Genomic DNA, 25,634 nt, shown 5'->3' with positions numbered 1-25,634 from the left:
CAGGAGCTCCCCATTCCCATCCTGCTGTCTCCTCTCTGTTCCCTGTCCCGCTGGTGTCTCACAATGCCCGGTGCAGTCACAGGTTTTACATTTTTGGCTTCCACAGAGTTCCACAGCCCCTGAGTTATTGATCTTGATTTTTTTTCATTTTCCCTGCGAATCAAGTGGTCTTTGTTGTGAGAAACGACGCCTAACTTCTTAAGGTTTTTAGAAGTTTATTAAACTATAACAAGGGACAAGGCAAAAGGAACAGTGCTCGGCGCCCACTCGCAGCCAGAGGTACGTCCAGAGGCACACTGCCCAAAATAAGAAAAGGCTTTGTATCCTCTTGGTAAACTGCTCCCCTGATAATGCATCCCCCGCATTCAGACACGTTCCGCTTTGCCAACACAGCTCCCACCCCCCCGTCCCGCCCTGCCGGATCTTGTGCAGCGCTTCGGGCTTCGACTCCCCACAATGGTCAGAGATCAGCATTACAGCTTTCGACAGGAACACAGTACTCGTATTAGAAAAACTCCAACGCTTACAAAAAAACTTCCGGAAAATGACAGAAGGCGGAAGGATGCTCCTTGTGATCCCAACCCCTCTCCCGCCATCCAGAGGCACCAGACCCGCAGGGATTTGGGAAATCACTGCCGCCCAGAGCTGGGTGTGTCCCCAGGGATTAAACATGGTTCAGTGCAGGCAAGAGCTCCATGGAAACACCATGAAACTCATCTGCTGAGCCAAAGGAGATGGAGTTCATTCCCTGGGGCTGAGGCCATGAAGGTCACTCCATGGGGAATAGAGCTGGGGAACAGCACTGAGCCCAGCTGCACTGCTTGGAGCCATGTGGATCCAGGAGGGAGGAGGAAAGCCATGCTCCAATGTGCTCCCTGCAGAGCATCCCACAAAAATCACCCAAGGCAATGCCCCTGCTCCCTTCTCCTGCAGGAATACAGCATCACAGGGAGGGTGATCCTGTGGCTATTTATTCGTCAGGTGACTCAAGGAATCCCTCAGGCTCTCTGTTAAAGTCCTTCAGCAGAGCAGTGGAAGGGATCAACAGGCTCAGACCAATGTGTCCCTGGTAGCACCATAACTGTTGTAATTTGTTTCTTTCTGCTTCTCAAAGACCCTCTGGAGGGAATCCCTGAGGGCCCCCACTGTACAGTGCTTCCAGCAGCTCGCCATGGAGCTGGACCTCCAGGACCTCCCCATGGAGTTATCTGTCCTCCAACTCCCCACCAAGAAGTAGATGAAGGGTTTGATGCTGCTGTTGATGCTGGCGAGCAGGAAAAAAAACTGGGATGGCACAAGGATGTAACCGAGCTGCTGCAGGAAATGGCAGAAGCTGAGGACGAGATTTAAGAACGCAGTGAGGTGGATAACGATGTCGCGCCTCTTGGGTTGCTGCTGCTGGGAGCCCCACTTGGCCTTAATAAAATCGATTGTGCTGGAAATGAGCAGGGGTGCAGCAAAGTGGAGCAGGATGACAGCGTACATGGAGATGAGAGCTGCCCAGCAGTGCTCCTGCTCTCTTGAGGGGCACAGGAATGTCACCGTGAGAATGACAGTGAAGAGAGCAAAGAAGGCCCAGTATTGGACACTTTTCACCACCAACCACAGGCGCTCGGGAAGGTCCCAGTGGCCACAGAGCTTGCAGAACATGTAGATATACTGCACATTGCTGATGGGAATCAGCTGGAATAACCCCCAGTAGTAGGAGACCACTGACAACTGGAAAAAGAAATTCTGGTACAGCAGGGGCACGATAGGAGAGCAGGACACGTCCTCCACCAGGAAGAGGAGGGCCGAGGGGACTGTGAAGAGAAGGAAGAGGAAGTCGGCAACAGCCAGGTTAAAGATGCGATAGTTACCATTTTTCACGCTGAGGAGGCTGATGACAGCTCCATTCCCGGCCAGCCCACAGAGGCAGATGAGCAGTGTCACACTGTGTATGGCCACGGTGGTGACATCTGTCTCACACAGATCGTGTCTTTCAGTGGGTGAGGCAGAAAATGGGGACACGGTGGTCACCTCCATGGATGGACACTGAGCAGGCAGTGGGATGTGGCTCCTGGCTGTGGTCAGAGTGGATGGGCAGTCAGTGCTTGGAGAAGCCAGGGATGGACCATGCAGCTCCTCAGCAGCTCCCTGCAGTGGGAAGGATTCAGAGGGGAGGAGTGAGATGTGCAGGGGAGGAGGGAGGTGGAAATTGTGGGGTGTGAGAGGGAGGTGGGAGGGTTGGGTTGTTCAGCAGGGAATGCAGAAGGGAAGCACAGGGCAGAGGAGGGGGGAGCTGGGGAGGGCACTGCGGTCACTGGGAGAGGGTGGCAGGAAGAGAGCAGCTGCTGCAGGAGAGGAAGGTGGGGTAGGGAGGAAGGAAACCATTCCACTGACATTCCAGTGCAGGGAAGAGCTCCCTGAAAACACCATGAAACTCATCTGCTGAGCCAAAGGAGATGGAGTTCATTCCCTGGGGCTGAGGCCATGAAGGTCACTCCATGGGGAATAGAGCTGGGGAACAGCACTGAGCCCAGCTGCACTGCTTGGGGCCATGTGGATCTAGGAGGGAGGAGGAAAACCATGCTCCAATGCAGAGCATCCCACAAAAATCACCTAAGGCAATGCCCCTGCTCCCTTCTCCTGCAGGAATTCATCACCACGGGGAGGGTGATCCTGCGGATATTTATTCAGCAGGAGGCTCAAGGAAACCCTCAGCCACTCTCCTGGGGTCCTTCAGCAGAACAGGAAGGGATCAACAGGCTGGGGGCATCATTTCTACTGGCAGTTTTATCTTTCTGCTCTTCAAAGACACTGTTGAGGGTGAGCTGGAGAGACTCCAGAGAGCAGGGTCTCCTGCAGCTCCCTGCCAAGAAGTAGATTAAAGGTTTGATGGTGCTATGGATGCAGGTGAGCAGGAAAACAACCTGGGAGGACACAAGGATGTAACCAAGCTGCTGCAGGAAATTGCAGAGGATGAGAAGGAGAGTGAAGAGCACAGTGAGGACGATAACAATGTCACACCTCTTGGGTTGCTGCTGCTGGGAGCCCCGCTTGGCCTTAATGAAGAGGATTGTGCTGGAAATGAGCACAGGTGCTACAAAGAGGAGCAGGATGATGGTGTACATGGAGATGAGAGCTGCCCGGCAGTGTTCCTGCTCATGTGACGGGCACAGGAATGTCACTGCAGGAATTATTGTGAAAAGAGCGTAAAAGACCCAATATTTGGCTCTCCACACCACCCACATCAGGCGCTCGGAAGTTGGCAGCAGCAGCAGTGCCTGCAGAGTGAGGCCACGTCCTTTTCTAAGCTGTGGGCTGTCAGCCGGAACAGCCCCCAGTAGTAGGAGACCACTGACAGCTGGAAAAGGAAACGCAGGTACAGCAGTGACACGATAGGAGAGCAGGACACGTCCTCCACCAGGAAGAGCAGGGCAGAGGGGACTGTGAGGAGAAGGAAGAGAAAGTCGGCAAGAGCCGGGTCAAAGATACCAGAGTTGCCACTTTCCAGGCTGAGGAGGCCGATGACAGCCCCGTTCCCTGCCAGCCCACAGAGGCAGATGAGCAGAGTCACACTGTGTGTGGACACATCGGTGACATCAATCTCACACAGATCGTCTCCTTCAGTGGGTGAGGTAGGAGATGGGGACACAGTGTTTCAGGACAATATTCAACAGTGTCTACTCTGACATTGTCTACCTAAATTTCCTGAGGGTTTCCAAATCTATGTTATTAGTTATGAAGATGACATAAATGGCAGAGGTTATATACAATAAGCTGGCAGCAAAATAAAGCCTCAATGAACAGCTGAGTGATTGTAATTCAGATGAGATGAAAAACTGTATAGTAATAAAAACCTAAAATGACAGGAAAATGTGAAACTGTACTATTCAATTTTAAAGCAAAATGTTCTTCTTCTTCTTAAGGCCCACAACAACCTTTTGTTTTTTCTCTTCAATGAGGAAAAAAGGCAGGAAGCAATATAAAAAGCAACTATCATTTTCTTCAGTCACTCTTCAGTGTACGTGCAGCCATGTATCCACAATTGATTTTTAACTTCCATGACTACAGGTGACCTGAAAATTTTGTTTATCATGACAAGCTACCTATTAATATTAACTAATGTCTAACTGCATGCTGTATTTTTCTCCTGTATACATTCCAACATAAAACTTGGTGTAAAATGAGAATCTACTGAAGATAGACGCTGAGCAGGCAGTGGGATGTGGTCTCCGACTGTGGTCAGAGTGGATGGGGATTCAGTGCTTGGAGAATCCAGGAAAGGACCATGTGGCTCCTCAGCAGCTCCCTGCAGTGGGAAGGATTCAGAGGGGAGAAGCGGAGAGGAGGCGGGCTGTAGAAATTATGGGGTGGGAGAGGGAAATGGAAGGATTGAGATGTTCAGCACAAGGTGCAGAGGGGAAGAACAGGACAGAGGAGGGGGCACCAGGGTGAGGCTCTGCAGTCACTTGGAGACGGTGGCAGGAACAGAGCAGCTGCTGCAGGAGAGGAAGGTGGGTAGGGAGGAAGGAAACCATTCCACTGACCTGTTCCCTGTGGGGCAGCAGCAGGCAAAGGGGTCTGTGCAGATCAGCGGCGCTTCCTGGTACCTCTTGCTGCTTTGGGATCCGTGTCCTAAAGCGGCTCCTGCCAGGTCAGTGACATGAAGGAGAAAGTGCCCAGATCACCAGGAGCTCCCCACTCCCATCTTGCCAGCTGATCTCTGTTCCCTATCCCAGTGCTGCCTGCAAGGCTTGGTGGGGTCATAGGGCAGATGGAAGTTGTTTGCAACTTTGGGTACGTCAGAGCTCCACTCCCTCAGAGGTATTTGTCTTGGTTTTTTTTTTCTTTGTCACAAAGGAATTGGCTTTGTCAAAGGCTCCAAATGAAATATTTTGCAAATGGCTCCTCATTTCCTTTTGATTAGAAACATTCCTTCCCTGCAGAATGTCCCATTCTCCGACTGCTTTCCCTCTCCCAAAAGGTTTCTACAACTCCTTGTTTCTCTTCCCTGAGGGATCAGTGGCCCTCCAGCAGCAGAGGGATGCAGGTGGCACTGGTTGCACTGGAGTGCTGGCAATGCTGGCAGTGCTGTTGAGGCATCTGAGTGCTTCTCAGAAAGAGCTCCTGTTCTGGAAAGAGTTCTGACATCTTTGACAAAACCTGGGCCCAAAGCACCACAAATGAGACAAGAATTCACATTTTTGTCATCCTACCACAGGCTTATATAGCCCAAGGGAAGGACAGCACTCAGTTGCTTGCAGCCAGGTCATCAGCACTTAGAACCCACCCTAATTACTGCCAATCCCCTTGATGATGCAATGAAAGTGATTAGGGACCAGATTTTGGGGTGCTGTGATCCTCTTTCCAGCCCTTCATTAGAGCTCATCCTCCTCCCCCTCAGACATGGGAGCTCTTGTGTTTGTTTTTACCTGACCCCATCACTCAGGGCAACCTGTGCCAAGGGCTCACCATTCTCACAGGGAAGGATTTCTTCCCAATATCCAATCTGACCCCACCCTCTGTCAGTGGGAAGCCATTCCCCCTTATCCTGTCACTCCATGCCCATGTACAAAGTCCTGTCTCTGCCTCTCCTGGAGCCTCATTATCTCCTGGATCATGGAGTGTTTGCCCTTGAAAGGATCAGGCTGCTGGGAACTATGAGATTCCATAGCTGGGGACACAAATGTGGTGTCAGCAGGGAAGAGTGGCTACAGCTCTGGTCCCAGGGCCAGAAGATACCAGGAGGAGCATCCCAAATCCCTAAGGTACCTGTCAGTCTGGGTAGGAATCATCTCACCTCCGCTTTCTAGGAATTCTTTGGAATTCACTGTAGGCTGCTGTCTGAATGCCAAGGGAGTGTGGAAGATGACTCAGAGGAAACCTGCAACTTTCTAAGGATTAAAACCAAGAGAGCAGCATGGATTTGCCTCTTCTCAGAAGAAATGACATTGCTGAAATCCTGAATCATCCCTCTGCTGTGTGCCTGTACTCCATCTCAAGCACAGAATTGATTATTGCATGAATCCTCTTGGAAACTGTGTGGTGAAAGTCCAGTACCACTGAAATTGTGGTATACAAGTGGCAAAATTAGATTTGAAATGGAAATCATAGATTTGTCCTGCAGAATCCTAAAAGTCCACCTGTGGAAGGCAAGGTGGCGATTTGAGCCTGTTCAAAGACAAGATTTCAGGATTAGGGCTGCCAAGAGGAGCCTGCCACAGAGACAAACTACTTTTCCTAGAAGGAATGAGGAGCTCTTGGAACTGTCAACAGATGGCTCATTCCAGACAATGCAGGCACCAGACTTAGGAAGAGCTCTGGTGTGAGACAGGTACCTGCCCTCCTTATAGACAATCCAGAGGCTTTAGAATGGGAAAAACTAAGGAAATGAGCCAGTTTCTGACGCTGTTTCCCAGGGACAAGCTCAGCAGCAAATCCCTGATTTTGTTTATTTAACAAAATCTATGGCAGGAGTTACCACATTGAAAAGAAACAAAAGGAAAAAACCCAAATCTGATTTAGGGGTAGTAACAAAATGAAAAAGATCAGTACATCAGAGTTTATTCCTGGGGGCCAAGACAATGAAAGTCATTCCAAGGGGAATACAGGAACAGGAGTGAGCTCAGAGCCATGTGCTCCAGTACATTTGCTGCCTCTGAGGTGCCACACCTCTGGATGCCACATGCCCAGAAGTGCCTCACAGAGCTGTCACCTCCACCACAGTGTCCCCAGGGCCGTGGCTCCCCTCGTCACTCCCGGCTTTCTCCTCAAACACCCTCCGCAGAGCGACTCTGACGGAGCGCTGGAAGCGGCGCCGCCGGCAGCTCCCCACCAGCACGTAAATCACCGGGTTGAGGGTGCAGTTCAGCAATGCCAGCAAAAAAGAGGGGTCTTCTGGGAATAAATCACCAGAATCAGGGAGATTGAGGAAAACCTCCACGCAGAAAGGGATGCCAAAGGCAAAGAACAGCAGGACGTTGAGCAGGATGGCCACAAAGAGCTTCCCTGGCTGCCGCCTCCGGGAGCCGCAGCGCAGCTTGAGCAGCAGGAACAGGTTGGAAACCAACATCATGAGGGAAAAAACCACGGAAATGGCGAGGGCTACACCTGCAAGGGCGGTCTCAGAGCCCTCAGTGTAGGTGCAGGTGAGGTAGAGGGAGGAAACAAAAGCCCCGGCGAGGGCCCAGAGGGCCCCGCTGACGACGCCCGAGAGGTGCCGGGGGCGGTGGCAGCGGTACCAGATGGGGCAGAGGACGGAGACGCAGCGCTCCACGCTGAGGGCTGCCAGCAGCCCCAGGCTGCTCAGGTCAAACAGGTGGCACGGGAACCCAAGGACAAACACAAAATGCCGATAGTGATGGACAAAAGGAAGCAAAGAAGTGCAAAATGCTGCTACGGACAGAAAAGCCAACAGAAGCAGGAGAAACAGGAGGAGCAGGGAGAAGTCAGCAACAGCCAGATTTAGGATGTAGACAGTGAAAGGGCTCTGCTTTGTGTGGAAGCCCAGGAACCACAAGACCATCCCATTCCCTGCCAGCCCACACAGGGAAATCCCCAGGCACACCCCTGCAAAGGCAATCAGGCTGTAGGGAATGCTGGAGCATTCCAATCTGATAAATTCCTCCCAATCCAGAGATCCGTAAAAGGTGTTGTTCAGGTTGAGGTTTGTTGTGCTGTTCTCCTCCATGGTGAATGATCCTGCTCCCAGCAGCTTCTCCCTTTCCCACCACCTCCTAGGGAGAGATGGGGAACCAGAGGGAAATAAGGGACGTCAGCATTCCCAGCATTTCCCATCTGTCCACACAGCCCCACACCAGCCCCAGGAAGAACCCCCACCCCTACAGTGCCCAGGACAGGCTCCCAGCCCTCCAGCCCTGACCCTGGACAGGAATCTCCCACCAGGCCATCCCTGGACTCCTACCTCCAGTAGGAATAGCGCTGACACAGCAGCACCAGGAGAAAGGATTTGGGGATGGCTGCTGGAACCACTGGCCATCAGTGCTTCAGCCTCAGCCCTCGTGCCTGGGTGCAGCCCTTGGCCCAGAGATCACATCCCATGGTCAGAGCTCCCCTCACAATCTCCCCACATCAGTGACAGCTTCCCCTCACATGTCCCAGGGACACAGATCTTATCAGGAGGAGGTGGCCACATCACCCCCTTCCTCTCCTCCCCTCAGTTCTTCCTGAGGAGCTGCTGATCTGTTATGATCCCATTAATGCAGGCACTCAGACTTTCGAATTTTAAACATAATTTACTGGATCTAAAACAATGAAAATGAAAGATTTTCAGCACAGATAGTGTTCTGTCCCTTTAGGTGCTGGGAATCCTGGGTCAAACCCTACTCTGGTGAGGGCAGATCCTGTCCATGGAATGGGTACTCCATTATGATCCGTTCAGCTATTACTGGGTTTTCTGAATCCCTCAGAAATTCCAGACCTCATGAGATGCCAATAGAGCCCCTGAGCAGCAGCCATGGGGATGAGCACTCTTTGTATCCAGTTGCTGTGGGAAATCACCAGTGCCCAGACATGGGACTGCACGAGGGCTTTGCCCACAGCCTCTAATCCCATCCTGTCTAATCCCAGTCATCAGCCCAATCACCCCTGCTGGGCATGTGTCTCCTCAGAGATTAGGTTTGTGCGGTACATGGTGCTACCAGAGCACTCGTATCTCCAAGTGGTTCCTGCCACACAACCTCAGCCTTTCACAGCACGGGGACTGGCATTTTTTTGCTTACTTTCTGCCTCTCTTTCATGTGTTTTCCATCTCCTTTGGAGTTGTATCCTGTGCTTGTCATCCCCAGAACGGATGGATGTGTTAATGCACAAGGTCCATGTGCTCTCCAGGGTGTCCAGCCTGGAGCTTCAGGATTTGGAACCAGAGGAAGACTTGAAACAAGGAGAGAACTTAGGCTCAGCATCCATCCATGAGAGGGAGATGGAACAAGTGCAAATCCTGGAAGTTTCTCCCAGAGGGAAGTTGGAAAAAGTCTTTGAGCACGAGTTACATGTCAATAAAGACACTGAGCAACTCGTGCTGTTGCGTGTCAGCACATCAGTGATTTCTCACTCCTGAAGGTCTCTGGCTTATCTCTGTCACCCCTCTGCCATCATCCATCCCTGGGAATGATTTATATCCCCTTCTGCATTGATGCATGGACTACCGGGCACACGCAGAGAAAGCCAGAAGCCCCTTGCAGGGTGGGATGGCAATGGAGAGTGGCCCGGGAGTGACGAGGGGAGCCACGGCCCTGGGGACACTGTGGTGGAGGTGACAGCTCTGTGAGGCACTTCTGAGGCACTTCTGGACACGTGGCACCTCAGAGACAGCCTGAAGTATGGAGACAAGGGCACTCCAAGCAGTGTAGCCAGGCTCGATCCAGTTCCCCAGCTGTGTTTGTTCCCCATGGAAGTACCCTCGCTGCCACATCCGTTGGGAATAAACTCTGTTGATGAAGCAAAGTCTGCAAAAATGGGCAGAGCAAGGGGTGTTGGCTTGGGCATGGTGGGATTTGGGGTGTAATGGGGTAAGACATGGGTGAAAATTACAGTTTGGGGAAAAGGGAGAGGAAAAAGAAAGAGAGAGAAAGGGGAAAGGGAGAAAGGAGGACAATGAGAGAAAAACAAAGAAAAAAATACAAGTAAAAAGGAAACTAAGCAAGAGAATGAATGGGAAAGAAACAGAAAAAATAACAATGTACGTGAGAAAGTAAAAAATAAAGATTGAGAATGACAAAGAATTCACTTGGACAGGACAGATGAAGAAGGATATCCCCGGTGTGTTAAATCCCCATAAATAGTTGGGAGCTGGTCCTGCTTCCTCTGGAGTCATTGGAGGAAATGTTGTTCACATAAGCACAGCAGTGTTATACCAAAAACCATCTGGAATTAGCTGTTGTGAAATAAACTTGGCTTTTCTGTCCTTTTTCAGTAGACACTGACTGGAAGGTTCTTCCTGTGCCTTAAATTTAAAAAAAAATTATTTATCTGAGTTTACATTCCATGTGTTTTTATCAGCTGATAAATCAGGTAACAACAAAAACAACAACAACTTTAAATACTATTTTTATCCCTTTGGGAAAAAACAAAACAACAACAAAAAAGAGAATTCTGGTCTTTTTACCAACACAAAAATGTTTTGTTTGTCCCAATGATAAAAACATTTGAGACATCAAAAAGGGAATATTTTGGACATAATTTGTGAGTTTCTTCAAAGAAAATTACCCATATTGACTTTTTCTAATAATTTTGGTTAAAAGAATAAATGTTAGGTGGTCTGATAGAACAAATAATCCCGTTTTGCCCTTCAAAGGATTTGGTTTAGAGAATACTTTGTTGAAAATCATTTCAAACAGAACAAGGTATTTATTTACCTTGTTCTGTTTCCTGTATTTTTCCCACTATCCTTTGATTTATTTCTATTGGTAAAGGAGATTTAAAAGCCATGGATTCTGATGTGTCCTTTTAAAGGAAGAAATTACACCCCAATGCATGATGTAGATAAACGCAGAGACTCTGCCAAGGGCTGGAGGAAATTCAAATAACATGAAATAATATAATAAAATACTAATCTCCAGTCATGTATTTCTTTGAAATACAAGACAAGTGAGGATGAAACTCAGTGAATAAATTTTTAAAGCAAGCTGGAAGGAGTTGAAGCCCTCTTCTGCTCTGTGGTGTGGAAACATCCCTGGTTCAGAGAATAAATAGACTTGGTGGATGTGAATCTTTCCACTCCTTGAAATGCTCACATTAGGAAGCCCAGAATGGCTCTGTGAGCCACAAAAGACTGTGTCTGTGCTCTGACATGGGATGGGAGTTCTAAGTTAAGAGGGATAGATGGATTCTCCTTCCAGGAATTTTATGTCTGCTTCCAACAGGAGGATTGTTGGTACCGATTTAATTTTCAGAGATCTGAGTGAAAAGCAACACAGAATTTATGAGTTTATGAACAACAAGGATTTATCCTGAGCAGGATTTCTTTGATGAAATTCAGACACCAAGACATTTCAGCCTTATCAAATTAATATTATTTAGTAGTCATTGGAAAAAAACAGGCAATTTTAATGTGTCCTACATACAGGTCAGGTAAATCCTATGGTCCAGCTGCTTCTGTGCCATATGGGGCACTTAAAATAACCCAAAGGGGGTCTTAAAAGAATGGGAACTTAAAATAATGACCTAAAATATCTACAAAGAGGGTACTGAGGGTCAGGTGAGGTGAACCTTCCCCAGTACCTCAGAGTTCCTCAGTTCTGCCAAACATTCCAGGCAGGGCTTTAGGAGGACATGGTTATCGTGTCCCGCGTTTCCCGCTCATCTCTGTCATCTGCTGAGTCTTGGAAGGCCCTCTGGAATGCCAGCCTGAGGGTAAGCCTGAATTTCCGATCCCTGTAGCTTCCCACCAGGAAGTAAATGACGGGGTTGAGGGTGCTGTTGACGCAGGACAGCACAAAGCCAATCTCTGGGGAATACAGGAACTTGAGGCCCAGGAAGTCCAGGAGGATGAGGACACTGAGGGGCACGGCGAAAATGAGGAAGAGGAGGATGGTGAGCATGATGACGGTGAAGAGCCGGCCCGTTTGGAAGGGCTGGGAGCTGCACTTGACCCGCAGGAAGAGGGTGAGGCTGAAGAGCAGCATGAGGGGCGCGCAGACGAGGAAATCCAAGGCTCCGATGGCGATGAGCAGGCGCTGGCAGACCCTGGGAGAGGGGCGAACGGTGCACAGAACATATCCCAGCGTGTTCAGGAGCAGGGACAGGGCCCAGAGCAGGCCGGACACCACGGCAGACAGGTGCTTCGGACGGTGCGTCCGGCACCAGATGGGGGACAGCACGGACAGGCAGCGCTCAATGCTGATGGCCGTCAGCAGGTACAGGCCCGTGCCGTACATGAAGAGATCCAGGAAGAGGAATATCCCAAACTGCACCCCCACGTTGAACTGCATCAGGTACTGCACGGTCTCCACGGCGATGCACAGCAGGTACCCGAAGTCGGCGGCCGCCAGGTTCAGGATGTAGACGGTGAAGTGGTTCCTGCGGATGCGGAAGCCCAGGTACCACAGGACCAGGCCGTTCCCCACCATCCCACAGGCAGCACTCAGCAGGCAGAAGCTCTCCATGAACTTGAGGACAGTGTAGGATGGCTCGGGTTGTCCCACAGCCCCGCTGTGGTTGGTCCCAGGAGCATGGATGGCTGTGGTTGGAAGGATGATTGGTGGGGTTGAGGGTCTCATAATGGGTGCTTCAGACCTAGGAGCAAAAAGGGGAGAGGTGGTAACTCCAAAGTGACTTTTCTAGAGGGGCTCCTTGGTTTGTTCCAGGGCTATGTAGCTAGAACTTGATTTCATGGAACCTCAAAATAAATTGGTTTGGAAGGGACCAAGAGCCTACAGTAATAGGACACAGGATAAAAGCTTCACACTGACAGAGTGTGGGTTTAGATGGGATATTGGGAATAAATTCTTCCCTGGAGGGTGGTGAAGCTCTAGCCCAGAGAAACTGTGGCTGCCCCATCTGTGGAGGTGTCCAAAGCCAGGCTGGAGCACCCTGGGATAGTGGAAGGTGTCCCTGTCCATTGGAGGGGGTTGGAACTGGATGATCTTTAAGGTCCCTTCCAGCCCAAAGCACTCTGGAATTCTGTGATTCCTTGAGAACAACTGGTAGTTTTTTATATTGTTGAGTGATTTCTGTTTTAATAAAGTGCCATTTGATGTGGTTCTCCTGGGTCCCATGTACAGTAACAAATAAACATTTTGGTGTGGCAGAGCCCTCAGCTTCTCCCTCAGAAGCTGCAAGAACCACATGTAAGAAACCACAGATTATCTCGTCCTCACAGGACATGGGAGTTGTGGCTCTGATAACTTTTCCACACCACTCCATGGGTTAAGTCACTGTTTCCTTCCCTGTGGTACTGAAGTCAGAGAATCTTGGGGGTGAAAAAAATGGGTTTAACACCTTTTTTATGGTCTGATGAGAACAAATACAGTGGTTCTTCTGCTGTCTCCCAACCAGCTGTTAATTTGGACATGGAAGGCAGAGAAGTTAAAAAGAGGATAGGAACAAAAGATGGGGATTTCTGGGAAGATGTGAATCACTGACCCATGTAGCCAGCATGAATCCTCTGTTCTCTCTTTGTGGTGCAGCAGCACACATGGAGACAGACTTCCAAAAGCACCCAGAACATGACAGACTGAATCACTGCTGCTCCATCCCAGCACCCCAGGCACACTGACCCCATGGACAGAGGGAAAAGAAGTGTTTAGTGCAGGGAATTTCAAGCCCAGGGAGGATGAGGCTTGGAGCAACCTGGGCTAGTGGAAGGTGTCCCTGCCCATGCCAGGGCGTGAGACTGGATGGGCTTTTCAGCCCAAATTATTTGAAAATTCTATGATTTTCTTTAGGGTTGATTGAAACCAGGGAACTTCTGGCACTGCAGAGCTGGATGATCCCATCCTCAGCTTTTATGGCACCTTGAGCACTTCTAACATGAACACTGTGGAGAGCAGCCCTGAGGCTGTTCCTCCCTTACAGCCTGCTCCAGGGGTGGCCAGAAATGATCACATTTTTTCGGAAATTAGCAGAAACAGCCTCGAGTTTTGTGAAGCTTTTCTGCTGCGAGAACAGAGGAAAGCCCGGTGGTTTAGTGGTTTCCTGAGTTCTGTGCAACCAAATTTCCTCTCGATCTGAAGAGAGTGTGAATATTTATTGTCACCTAAGTTCTGTCTCAGCCCACTGCAGCCTCCACAGGTGCATCTCTCTCCACTGGGGATTGAGGGAATGACAGGTGATAATTCCCAATGTTAAATGGCTTTGTGCCATTGATCATCTAATAGAATCATGGAATGGTTTGGGTTGGGAGGGATCTTAAAGCTCATCTTGCTCCAACCTCCTGCCACAGCCAGGGACACCTTCCAGAGACCAGGTTGTTCCAAATCCCTGCCAACCTGGGCTCGGACACTTGCAGGAATAATGCAGCCACAGCTCCTCTGGGCAGCCTGTGCCTCACCACCCTCACAGAGAAGAACTTCCTCCCAAGATCTAATTCAAATCCACCGTCTTCCAGTTTAAAACAATTCCCCTTTGTCCTGTCATTCCAGGCCCTTCTCCAAAGTCCCTCTCCAGCTGTCTTGGAGCACCTTTAGGCACTGGAAGGTGCTGCATGTACATAAAGACTGCCAGGAACAGAAATGGCTGCAACGGGTAAATGACAAAACAGCAATAGTTTTGCCTTCTGCTGTAACAGAAGTGATTAAATCCTTCTCTTACTTCTGCAGACCGTGGAGAAGAACACTGCAAAAGTCACTCATGATTCTCATTTATTTATCATAGTCCCTTGGAAAGACTGAATTCCTGTTTCCAAGACACATTCAAGACGTGATTCCACTTCCTTATGTAACTAATAAGTGAAAACTCTCCTCAAACAGCAGCAGCCTGAGTCCAGGTGATAATTTTCGTCATTGAGATTAAACATCCTCCATGTGATTTGCCTGCAAATCCTGCCTGTAGTTCCTGAGGCAGAACAACCCTGACCCCACAAAGGTGTCTCAGACAGTGGACAGAAAGTTCTGCTGCTGTAATGCCAGGTCTCTGAGTAATGATTTTTATATTACAGAGGTGCATTTAGAGCAGTTCAAGAGCACTTGTACAGGGACAAGAGTCCCTGGAATGAAGCCTTCCTTATATTGAAAATGATATCATCAATTCCTGACCTACAGCAAATTTCTGTCCAGCAAAGGAAGTAAATTTTTCATCTTTTTTCCTCCATTGTTTTTGTTTCTCCTTCCTTCCCCAAAGCCTGACAGACCATCAGTGTGCAACGTCAAAGACTCACCTGAGAATTTCTCACCTTTTTTGCGTTCCTGGGAATTTCAGTGCCTGTGCCAAGCAATGTTTTCCCCTGGATGGTGTGACATAGGGTGCAGCTCGAGTCCTTGTGTCATCCTGCAGTGCTGGGCTGGGCAGCCACTGTTTAAAAAGCCATGGTGTTTTCTGCGTGACCCTCCAGGCAGCCAATCACTCATGGGGGAAATGTATGTGGGTATGATCACTAAGATCTGAACCACTTCTCCCTCCCCTCTCTGCAGTGTCACGGAAACACTATTTTTTTACTACTTCTCCCTTCTTTAGCCATTCTTGCAAGAACTGTCCATACAGACTTGGCATTGGTGTTGTGTCCTACTTGAGGCCCTGAGATGATCGGGTTTCACAGCCCCTGAAGGTGAGGTTTTAGTGCTGCTCAGGTAGAGAAATTTTAAGTTCTCTCCCATAAGATCTTTGCTGGAGGTTTCACAACCTCCCTCAGCACTTCTCATTCCCTCCTGTCCCTCCCTACTTGTCACACACCCACCACCACAGTGGGTCCTCCTCTGACCCACAGCCTCTCCCAGCACAGTCCAGCACCTTATGGCATGTCTACTGCTTCATCCAACCTTGCACCCAAACCTTCCACCTCAGCAGTTCCAGATGCCCAAACCCTGCTTGTGCTGCCCTCAGCATGGAGCTCTGGGGTCAGGAGCTCTTTCAGTGCACCTTCACACCCCACAGGCTTTCAGCACACTCCTTCAACACCTCAGGCACTTCTGATTTCACAAAATCCCTCCAGCCCCATGCCTTTCACTTCCAGTTTCACAACTTCCCCCTGAACAGAGCTTCAGGCTCTTCCTCGCCTTGCGTCTCCTAAAGACAGAACCCAGTACCACCCACCCACAACATCCCAGCCCTGTCCATGCACACTCCATGTCCACGAGCCACCCCGATCCAAAGGGTGTGGAAACAGAGAAAACACCTTTCTCCTTTCCTGACATCCTCACAGGGAGCTATTTTGTCCCTTAGTCCCTTGTGCCAGGGAAGTAAAGGGACAGGAGTGTGACGCCACCCAAATAGCTGCCGTGTGTGTCAGTGGGCACAGGAACAGGCAGATCCAGCCCAAATTTGCTTAGCAGGTCAGAAATGCATTGGTACATCTTCAGCTTCTGTTGTCATCTGTTCTTCCTCTTCCTTTCCCAAAGATTGTAAGACTGTTTTTCCTTTCTTACCCAATCCTATTTCCTATAGTGGTTGCTGGCAACACTCATTAACCTGACCAGGACTCCAGGCTATGGCATAAAATGATATCTAAATTAAAATACTATTTTTATCCAGAGCACTATTTAAACTCCTCATTAATTTGAGGGTTTCCATTTTCTCTGCATGAATTGCTGGCATTCCATGTTGGGAGACATTCCAAATGCCTTTGTTGTTATTGGGCCAGTCTGAATTTCAGTAAATGTCAGCAAAACAGAGGGATGGGCAGTGGATGAAACTATTTATTGATGCACCTAAATCTCAAGCTGAAAATACACAGTAAACCTCAGAGCAGAGACGAGTTGGAGCTGCAGTAATACACAAATTCATTTAATTCTGGTATGGTTTGGGTTGGAAGGGACTTTAAAGCTCATCCAGTTCCAACCCCAGCCACAGGCAGGGACACCTTACACTATCCCAGGGTGCTCCAACCTGTCCTGGAACACTTCCAGGGATGGGGCAGCCACAGCTTCTCTGGGCAACCTGTGCCAGGGCCTCAGCACCCTCACAGGGAAAAATTTATTCCCAATATCCCACCTAAACCCACCTTCTGTCATTTAAAGCCATTTCCCCTTACTGATTAGGTGACTAGATCCATTTCTTTCCAGAGGAAAGCCTGGAGTGGCAAAGGCTTAACTCAGCTGACTTCCAGAGATGTACAAGAGCTGACTTCCTCCCCTCCCTTAATTTCCCAATTTGTAAAATAAGGATTTTTTTTTTTTTTTACTTACTCTACTTCACTGACCTTTGCTGAAACATTGCAAGTTCTTGCAAAAGGCCTTTTTCCCTGGGTTACCAGTGATTAAATTTCATGGAAAATACAGACTTGGAGGGTCATCCAGAAGTGACCCAAGCCACCCTATATCTCTCTTCTACTTAGTACTAGAAACCTTTCAGATTATTTTTCTTTTTTTCATGAGGGCTTGTGGAGGTTTTTTTGGGGAAACACAATGATTTAAAATTCCTCACAATTTTATTATTACTCACAGTGCCATAAAGCCTAAGCTGTGGATCTAAGGTTTGGGAAACACACAAAGCATGGATTAATGTCAGAGTCTGGGAATGTTAACTTGACCAGGCACATCACATGCTTGCCAAATTTAATATTCAGCTAATCTATTGGCTGTTACTTCCAAGAATCATGGAATTGTTAAGGCTGGAGAAGCCCTCCAAGGTCATAGAGTCCAACCATTCCCCAGCAGTGCCACCACTAATGTGTGTCCCCAAGTGCCACATCCACAGGTTTTAAATCCCTCCAGACTGATGGTGACTGCACCACTGCTCTTGGTAAACTGTGCCAGGGCTGCACCACCCTGTGAGTGAAGAAATTTTTCCTAAAATCCAATCTAAACTTCCTTTCTAAACTGGCAGGATGGGATTAATTTCTTCTCCTTCCCACCCCTGAGCATTCACACCTCCCTCCTCCAGCCCAAGAGCTCTTGAGCTGGGAGATTTCCTTGGAGAGGGTGGAGTAGGTCTCTGTAAACAGGGAATTCAGCCCTGGAGGAGGCAGATTTCCTTGGAGAGGTTTGAGGAAAGTTACTTAAACAGTTTCTTTCCCTCTGCTTGCTGGGCTGTCTGTGCACACTTCAGTGCCCATGTTCCCTCCAAGCAGCTCTAACATGGGCAGGAAAAGCCAGGACACACTTGGTGATAAAGGAAAGCAAGGAATTAAATGAGGTGGGATTAAAAAAGGCAGCTCCTAAGCAAGTGTTGGAAGCTTTTCAGAAGCTGTTCTATGTTCTTTAAAGCCTCTGCCAGGAAAGGGAGATGTTGGGGACATAAAATCTCACAGCTCTTGCACAAAAATTAGATCTCCAAACACAGAGAAGGTAAGTTTTCCAGGATCTTTCACTTTCCTCTTTTCTTTCATTATCCTGATTTCCTTTTCTCTTTTCCCCCCCCTCTGCCCTTCCTCTTGACAATGGTGAAAATGCAAAGAGAAATTTCCCCTGAAGTTCTCAACCACCTCTGTCTCTCTTTGGCTGTAACCATGTGCAGAACTGGTTTTCCAGTCCCAAATCAGGTTATTGAATTCTTCAATTAACTACCTGTGATTTTGGGGGGAAACCCTTGCAGTAAGAGGATGGTGCAATCCTTATCTTTTTGTTTTTTAAATTATAACAGTCCACATTGTATTTATTTCGTATTCCAACTGATTGCAGTATATCATGTACCTCTAGTCAGTGACTGAAAAGATTATTTTAGAGGTAAGACCTCCCTTTTATCCCCTTCCTTGAGTATGTTTTACCTCCTGTCAGTAAAACTGCAAGCACAGGAAAAGTCACAAACTTTCCCAACTTCCTCTTTAGGCTTCACTTTTTCAAGTTGGAGAGCAATTTTCGTTTTTCTACATTTCAGCATTTCCTGTGGGTGCTTGATCAGCTTTTTGCCTCTACAGGAGTTTCTGATCTTGCTCTATTTTAAAATCATAAAATAGGAGCCTGGATCAGATGGATCCAATCCCAAAGGGATCCAGTGGGTGGCATCCCTGCCCATGGAAGTGGGGTTGGAACTAGATGGTCTCTAAAGTCCCTTGCAACCCAAATGATTCCAGAAGTCTATGATTCTACGGCTGTGTCTCATACAAGGCAAACTAAATATGTAGAGGGGGAAGAACAACAAAAAACCAAACAAAAAACACAACAAATTTTAAAAGCACTTGATAAACTTAATTCTAATCCTATGTATTTCTAAGAGAGAATGCACTTCTGATAAAGAATTTTTAAGAATGAAAAAAACTGATGAATCATTTTGTCTTTAACTTTCCATATTTCCAGGCTCTGTACTGCACATTGCCCAGTAGATTGGCACAGAACACTCCAGGAGCATGAAGGAATTCATCCTCCTGGGCCTCTCAGAGAACCAAGGGGTGAAGAAAATATATTTTGTGGTGTTCCTGCTTTTCTACATGTTCACAGTGGCAGGAAATCTCACAGTTCTCACTGTGATGAGCAGCCGGTGCCTGAACTCCCCCATGTACTTCTTCCTCTGCCACCTTTCCTTTGTAGGTGTTTGTTACTCCTCTGTCACAGCTCCCCAAATGATTTCTGGCTTCCTGGTGGAAAATAACACCATCTCCTTTGCAGGTTGCATAGGGCAGCTCTTGGGGCTTCATTTTTTTGGCTGCACAGAGGTTTTCATCCTGACAGCCGTGGCCTACGACTGCTGCATGGCTGTCTGCCGGCCCCCGCCCGACCCCGCGCTCACGTCCTGCCGCCTCTGCGGCCGCATGGTGGGATCTCCTGGGCGGGGGGATTCCTGCATTCCACCCTCCAGACCCTTCCCACCGCCCTGCTCCCTTTCTGTGGCCCCACTAAAGTCGCCCATTACTTCTGTGATGTCCACCCCCTGCTCCCCTGGCCTGTGCCGAGGGCCTGGCCGCGCTGGCCAACAGCGGGGTCATATCCCGGAGCTGCTTCCTCATCCTGGTCACGTCCTGCGTGGTCATCCTGGTTTCCCTGAAGGGCCAAACGCTGGCGAGGTGGCACAAGGCCCTGTCCACGTGTGGGTCCCTCATCACTGCGGTGATCCTGTGCCTTGGGCCCAGCACATTTGTTTACATCCACCCATCCAGTGGCTTGTCCAAGGACAGGAGCGCGGCCATGTTCTACATGCCCATCACACCCATGCTCAACCCCCTCATCTGCCCCCTCCGGGATGGGGAGGTGAAGGGAGCCATGAGGAAACTGTGCAGGGGGGAAGTGGGAAGCAGAAATGGGAAGGGGTAGGGCTGTGGTCATGTTGCCAAAGGATCAGAGGAAATCAAGCATGTTTTGCTGTAATTTCTTCTGTGACAATGCCCCAAAATGGGCCTTCTGAAGAACAGCTGCCTGTAGGCTTTGCTGTAATTAAGAAGGCACTAAAAGTTCTTTGTGTATGGGAAAGACATTGGGAACTCTGGCATTCCCTTCCTATTCCTTGTCAAAGAGCACAGGCCCACACCAAGGCCTCCTGAGCAGCTGCAACATCAGTGCTTAAATACAGTCAAAAATACTGAAAACATTGTCCAGGTAGAACACTCCATAAGAAACAAAAAAACAAATAAGCCCTGATAATAAGAGTTAGTTGGGTGGTTTGCTGATGAAGGAACAGGAGGGGAAACTTCTCCCCTTCCTCTCCCACTTCAGCAAATCTTTTCTGCCCTGTTCCAGGTCAGGCTGGATGGGGCCTGGAGCAACCTTGTCTGGTGAAAGGTGTCCCTGCCCATGGCAGGGAGTTGGAATGAAATGGTCTTTAAAGTACCTTCCAACCCAAACAGCTATTCTGCAATTCCGTAATTATCCTATAATTCTATCTACTTCACCTATCTCTGCCCAAGACAGCAGTAAATAAAATAAATGTATTTTTAAATGCTTTTGAGGTGAGCAACAGTGGGGTTTTTTAGAGGTCTCTCTTCTGGGTGCTGCTGAGCAAATATTCACCCATAGCTTATGGAAGGTGTCACTGGAAACAGTGTCAGGCTCCTCGACACTTTGCAAAGAATTCTTACAGGAATTTCGTACTTGAGCTCAAAAGTTGCTTCTGTGCTTTACTGTGTCAGTAAAAATACCTGCTGAGCAAGGAAGGCTCACCACAAATTTTTGTGCATTTTTTGAAGCAATTTCCTGAGTTACTTCTTCTTTTAAAGTTGTAAGTCAGGTGTCTAAGGGATAACACCAGTGATATTTTTGCTTTGTGCTGTCAACGTGTAAGTTAGTAAGAAATAAGACTGTAGGTGAGAAATACTGGCTTAGGACAGAAAGCAAAATTTGTATCCATTTACATGAATTTATATAAATGTCCTATGTAAGAGACATCTTTACTCTGGTGTCTCTCTCCAGGGATTACACTAATAACTACCCAAGGAACAATTTTAGCTCCTTGCCCACTGATGACTTCTGACAAAACTACCTTTGCCTCTGGGATCTCATTACTCCTGACAGCCTTGTGCTTCTGTTGTGTGATGTACTTGAACTATTTCTGCTACAGAAATAATTGTACTTGAAGGTGCTCCTGGTTGTTGGTTTTTTTTTTTTTTTTTTTTTTTTTTTGCATAATGGGACATACAGAAGGTTGGGCTGTTCTTTTCAGGGCTTAGAGTTGGCAGAGATACAGAGCTGCTATCACAACTTCTGAGCAGCTCCTTGCAGAGAGTTTCTAATGGAACGGAGAGGTTCTGATGGAACCCCCTGAAGTGGTTTGGGGAGGTCGTCAGAGGAGCGACAGCAAGTGAGCTCTGTGGAAGTGTTCTGGGATTGTTCCTTTGTTTTGCTCAGGCCCCACTGAAATCCTACCTTTGCAAAGCAGCATTGCTGGTGAGTGACTTTTGGGAGGTCTATTTTATGACTTGGAAAAAAAATTAAAAATCAGTTACAGATTTAGAATCCCAGAATGGTTTGGGTTGGAAGGCATCTTAAAGCTCATCTTGTTCTGACCCCCTGCCATGGGCAGGTCCATTGACCAGGCTGCTCAAAGCCCTGTCCAGCTTGGTCTTGAGCACTTTCAGGAATATCACACACTAGTGATCCTGGTGTTCTGCATGGGAATACTGTAAGGGGATTTGTGGGTGTTTGTCAGTAAAGCAGCAACATCTCGTCCACTACCCCAGTGTCACTACAGGTGTATTTATGGGGTGTTCCACACCACAGCCAGGACCTGGGTATTATTTCTTCCACCCTCCTCAGCTAAATAATCAGAACTTGTTATTACACATGCCAGTGACATATTCTGGCTTGGATTTCACTGTTACTCCTTCAGGGAAGCATTGGCTTTAAACTGAAATTGTCTCAAAAAGACAGCAGAAGAAATACAGTGGGTATTCATACCAGAGGACAATGAGCGTGTCCTGTTAATGTCTAATGATTTGGCCTTTTTGATCTTTTAAGGCAGCTTTTTTCAATGCTGTTAGCACCATAGACGTCTGATTTCTTACTTGTAGCCTCCTGCTTGCTGAGTTATAAACTCCTCGGCAGAAATGAGCAGCAAAGGAATTTCCTGGAGGGATTTTAAATGGACACATGCATTCCTCTGCTGCTCCCACTTTAACCTACAAAGTGAGTGTATTTATCTACTGAAAAACTTTAAAAATTCATTTAAAAATATAGAGGTGGAGAAGCCATGCAGAGTTTTGCAGGTTCTGCTGTGTTAGAAACCCCAGTTTCTCCAGTGAGGAGCTTCCCAGACCTGGTTTCTGGAGAGCCCTTTCCTCACTTTAGAGGAGCGTCATTAGGATGACAACATGGAACAGCTCATGCTTGAGAATGGCAGCATTTGCTTGTAGCCACTTCAAATTTCCAGCAGGTAAAAGGACAGCACAGCATTTTTCCAGCATTAATGGCTCTTGTTATCTAAGAGCAGGATGTGCTGGAATCACCATTCCTGAAGGGATTTAAAAGCAGTATGTCGCACTTGGGGACATGGTTTAGTGGAGGGCTTGGCAGTGCTGGGGGGAGAACTGGGCTCAATGGGGGCTTTTCCAGCTTTAACAATTCCATAATTCTGTGACTTCTTCCTGACAGAATATGAGCACACCAACCATGATGCAGGCAAATAGTGGTCAGAGTGAGTTCAGAGGAGAAGGTCAATGTGGAGGGGCGGGCCAGACACCTGAATAGGGGCAGAAGAGGGGGAAAGTGCAAACTCTTCTTTCTGTCATTTGTGACATGACTCTATGCTTTTTGCAGCAGCAAATGCATCCTGCTCACACCATCCATGAGCCTTGGAGCGGTAGCACATTCCCTTCCCTTCCTGGCCACCTAGCCACCTGTGCCATGGCAGCCTGATCTGCAGCGATGGCACAGGACAACTCCTCCCGGGTGACTGAATTCATCCTCCTGGGGCTTTCTGACAGGGAGGAGCTGCAACTCCTCTTCTTCACCCTCCTCCTCCTGGCCTACGCCATGGTCCTGCTGGGCAATCTCCTCATCATCGTGACGGTCAGGACTGACCCCAAGCTCTCCTCGCCCATGTACTTCCTCCTCTGCAATCTGTCCTTCATCGATATCTGCTACACCTCTGTCACGGCCCCCAGGGTGCTGGTGGCCCTGCTCTCAGGGCACAAGGCCATTGCCTTTGAGGGCTGCATGGCCCAGCTGTTTTTCCTGCACTTTGTGGGCTCCTCGGAGATGTTCCTCCTGACGGTGATGGCGTTCGACCGCTACACGGCCATCTGCAGGCCCCTCCACTACACGGCCATCATGGCCCGTGGGGCCTGCTGGGCGCTGGTCGCTGCCTGCTGGGCTGGGGGCTTTATCCACTCCATGGTCCAGACAGCGCTCATGCTCCAGCTGCCCTTCTGCGGCCCCAACACCATCCACAGCTACTTCTGTGACGCGCCGCCCGTCGTCCGCCTGGCCTGCGCCGACACCGCCCTCACCGAGTGGCTCATGGCCTCCAACAGCGGCCTCATATCCCTGGTCTGCTTCCTGGTGCTGGTGGCCTCCTACGCGCTCATCCTGGCCAAGGTCCGGGCCCGCGTCTCCCAGGGGAAATGGAAGGTGCTGTCCACGTGTGCCTCACACGCGATGGCCGTCACCCTGCTCTTCGTGCCCTGCATCTTCACCTACCTGCGGCCCGCTGGGACCTTGCTCACCAGCAAGTACGTCTCTGTCATCTACACGATCTTCTCACCCATGATGAACCCCCTCATCTACACCCTGAGGAGCAGCGAGGTGAAGGAATCCATGTGGAGACTCGGGAAGCGCTGCAGAGCCTTCTGAGACAGGCTGGGTTGGCAGAACCCTGGAGTTACACCCAGAGTTACACCTGGAGACACATTCCTACTCTACTCCTACACAATAATGACTTAGTGGCTAAAGCCCACAGACTTCAAATTATGTACAAACACATTTCTACACACATATTACTGTTAATATTAAAAATCCATGCTGAAAACCCCGAACTTCCTAAACACTTTCCCTCGTGTGGATCATAATTTTCAAATAAATAAATGAATCCAGGGTGAGGCTTGTCTCCCTCTCTTCACATGCTTTTCCTGTGCTGTGACAGCAGATGGCAGAGGCACATGCACTAAGTGTCCCCAAATTCACCCACCAACACTTTAAGACAGAGACAGCGCAGATTCTGCTTGCAGGGTTTCCTTTAGACATATAAGAATATTTTTAGTCATAATTCTCTCACAGAAGTTAATTATTAAAATCATACAAGGCACAATGTATAGAGGAAGGAGGAGGAGTGGAGATGGCCTCCGGACAAGGACATGGAGGCAGGACAAGAGGGAATGGCTTCACACTGACACAGGGTGTGCTTAAATGGGATAATGGGAAGAAATTCTTCCCTGTGGCGGTCTGGCATGGCTTTCCCATGGCTGCCCTGTCCCTAGAAGTGTTCCAGATCAGCTTGGATGGGGCTTGGAGCAATGGGATAGTGACAGGTGTCCCTGCCCATGGCAGGGGGGTGGAATGGGATTGTCTATAAGGTTCCTTCCAACCCAAACTGCCTCTGTGAGGGCAGCAGTTACATCACCAAATCCATCAGGGACAGAAATTCAGTGGTTGTCATGAGAGGAACACCATCAATTTCTTTGTGTTAGAGTGGTTTAGGATTGGATTCATCCCACCAAAAAAAAATCATGGAATCACTGGGGTGGGAAAAGCCCTCTAAGATCATCAAGTCCAACCAATCCGCAGGGCTACTCAGGCCACCACTACCCATGTCCCCAAGTGCCACATCCTCAGAGCTTTTAAATCCCTTCAGGGTTAGTGACTCTACCACTGCCCTGGGCAGCCTGTTCCAGGGCTGGAAAACACTTCCCATGAAGGAATTTTTCTTAATATCCAATCTAAATTGCTTTCACTTCACAGGAAGTGAAAGGATTTCCACTTTGCCTGTCTCTCCTCACTGTCTTAAATTAGCCCTCACTCCCACACCTGTAGGAAGAGGAGGATCAGAAGCATCAGTGAGTCATTGATCTTCCTGGTTAAGAGATTTCCAAACATCTCCCATCCTTGTGGAAATGAGATTTCTTTTTAATTGTGAATTTCCAGTCAGGATCATCACAGAATGGCTTGGGCTGGAAGGGAGCTTTTTTTTTAGTATTAGAGAAAAATGTTGAAAAATGAAAATGTTCTTTAGGTCAATTAGGGTAAATTTCAATTGAGAAAAAAAAAAAAAGTATCAGTGTGATAATTTTTAAACATTCCAATAAAGCTTTTATAAATATTTTATTTATAAATCAATGCAAGGTAAATTGGAGCTGTGCTCCAGTTATTTTGCTGGTGTCAATTTATTCACCAGGTATAAACTGGCATCAACAGTGAACTGATTTGAAATAATTGCTCCGATTTCGATAAAATAAATAAAAATTTCATATTTTTGGGACTGGGGATTTCAATACATGGGGCTTGGAGCAACCTGATCCAGTGGAATATGTCCCTGCCCATTGCAGGGGGTTGGAATGGGATGAGCTTGAAAGTCCCTTCTAACCCAAACCATTCTATGAAGACAAACAATTTAATATAATTTATTTTTCTCCCCTGGAAACATCTTGGGATGACTTTAACAAGGCCTCAGAAGATGCTGTTAAAAAGTTGGTGCCTGACAAATTGCAAAGGTGCAGCTTGGGCAGCTGAGTTTGTCCC

The 25,634-nt window shown here is 48.4% G+C and overlaps 5 protein-coding genes across 10 annotated transcripts; 2 read left to right on the top strand and 3 right to left on the bottom strand.

The window, feature by feature from the left end:
* Positions 1-1,042: 1,042 nt before the first annotated feature.
* LOC121354744 (mas-related G-protein coupled receptor member X1-like) lies at positions 1,043-7,675 on the bottom strand. Of its 2 annotated transcripts, XM_041469576.1 has the most exons (3): positions 7,329-7,675; positions 4,533-7,289; positions 3,641-4,294 (listed from the first exon to the last, which is right to left on the bottom strand). In XM_041469576.1, exons 1-2 carry the CDS (start codon positions 7,673-7,675, stop codon positions 6,686-6,688), a joined length of 951 nt encoding a protein of 316 aa, XP_041325510.1. In that variant the 3' UTR covers positions 3,641-4,294; positions 4,533-6,685. The 2 variants fall into 2 exon arrangements, with proteins under 2 accessions (XP_041325509.1, XP_041325510.1); XM_041469575.1 differs by lacking the exons at positions 3,641-4,294; positions 7,329-7,675 and adding an exon at positions 1,043-2,136 and having other exon boundaries at positions 4,533-6,679.
* Positions 1,752-23,964, top strand: LOC121354743 (olfactory receptor 4D5-like). 4 transcript variants are annotated; one of them, XM_041469574.1, is made up of 2 exons: positions 1,752-1,839; positions 22,719-23,962. In XM_041469574.1, the coding sequence occupies exon 2, from the start codon at positions 22,827-22,829 to the stop codon at positions 23,751-23,753; it is 927 nt and encodes a 308-aa protein (XP_041325508.1). In that variant the 5' UTR covers positions 1,752-1,839; positions 22,719-22,826; the 3' UTR covers positions 23,754-23,962. The 4 variants fall into 4 exon arrangements, 3 of the variants coding, with proteins under 3 accessions (XP_041325508.1, XP_041325506.1, XP_041325507.1); XR_005955331.1 differs by lacking the exons at positions 1,752-1,839; positions 22,719-23,962 and adding exons at positions 11,908-12,044; positions 14,088-14,806; XM_041469572.1 differs by lacking the exon at positions 1,752-1,839 and adding an exon at positions 11,933-12,044 and having other exon boundaries at positions 22,719-23,964.
* On the bottom strand, positions 2,397-3,646 carry LOC121354748 (mas-related G-protein coupled receptor member H-like; the record flags this gene model as incomplete). The annotated part of the gene is given in 2 exon segments (XM_041469581.1): positions 2,397-3,257; positions 3,260-3,646. Coding segments are annotated over 2 exon segments (945 nt in total), but the record flags the coding sequence as incomplete, so codon positions are not given.
* LOC121354746 (proto-oncogene Mas-like) lies at positions 9,623-16,108 on the bottom strand. 2 transcript variants are annotated; one of them, XM_041469578.1, is made up of 2 exons: positions 14,822-16,108; positions 9,623-12,240 (listed from the first exon to the last, which is right to left on the bottom strand). In XM_041469578.1, the coding sequence occupies exon 2, from the start codon at positions 12,222-12,224 to the stop codon at positions 11,268-11,270; it is 957 nt and encodes a 318-aa protein (XP_041325512.1). In that variant the 5' UTR covers positions 12,225-12,240; positions 14,822-16,108; the 3' UTR covers positions 9,623-11,267. The 2 variants fall into 2 exon arrangements, with proteins under 2 accessions (XP_041325512.1, XP_041325511.1); XM_041469577.1 differs by having other exon boundaries at positions 14,837-16,108.
* On the top strand, positions 17,871-20,004 carry LOC121354747 (olfactory receptor 4S2-like). Its single transcript, XM_041469579.1, is given in 4 exon segments — positions 17,871-17,885; positions 18,834-19,292; positions 19,295-19,408; positions 19,411-20,004. Coding segments are annotated over 3 exon segments (897 nt in total). The 5' UTR covers positions 17,871-17,885; positions 18,834-18,883; the 3' UTR covers positions 19,785-20,004.
* Positions 23,965-25,634: the final 1,670 nt, after the last annotated feature.

This window comes from Pyrgilauda ruficollis, unplaced genomic scaffold (genome assembly GCF_017590135.1).
Source record: "Pyrgilauda ruficollis isolate IOZ18807 unplaced genomic scaffold, ASM1759013v1 scaffold237, whole genome shotgun sequence".
Taxonomy (NCBI): domain Eukaryota; kingdom Metazoa; phylum Chordata; class Aves; order Passeriformes; family Passeridae; genus Pyrgilauda; species Pyrgilauda ruficollis.
This window is presented reverse-complemented; position numbering and strand designations above follow the sequence as displayed.

Coding starts and splice junctions, on each gene's coding strand:
- LOC121354744 (XM_041469575.1), bottom strand. CDS start 2,025: ATGGAGGTGACCACCGTGTCCCCATTTTCTGCCTCACCCACTGAAAGA.
- LOC121354746 (XM_041469578.1), bottom strand. CDS start 12,224: ATGAGACCCTCAACCCCACCAATCATCCTTCCAACCACAGCCATCCAT.
- LOC121354743 (XM_041469572.1), top strand. CDS start 22,827: ATGGCACAGGACAACTCCTCCCGGGTGACTGAATTCATCCTCCTGGGG.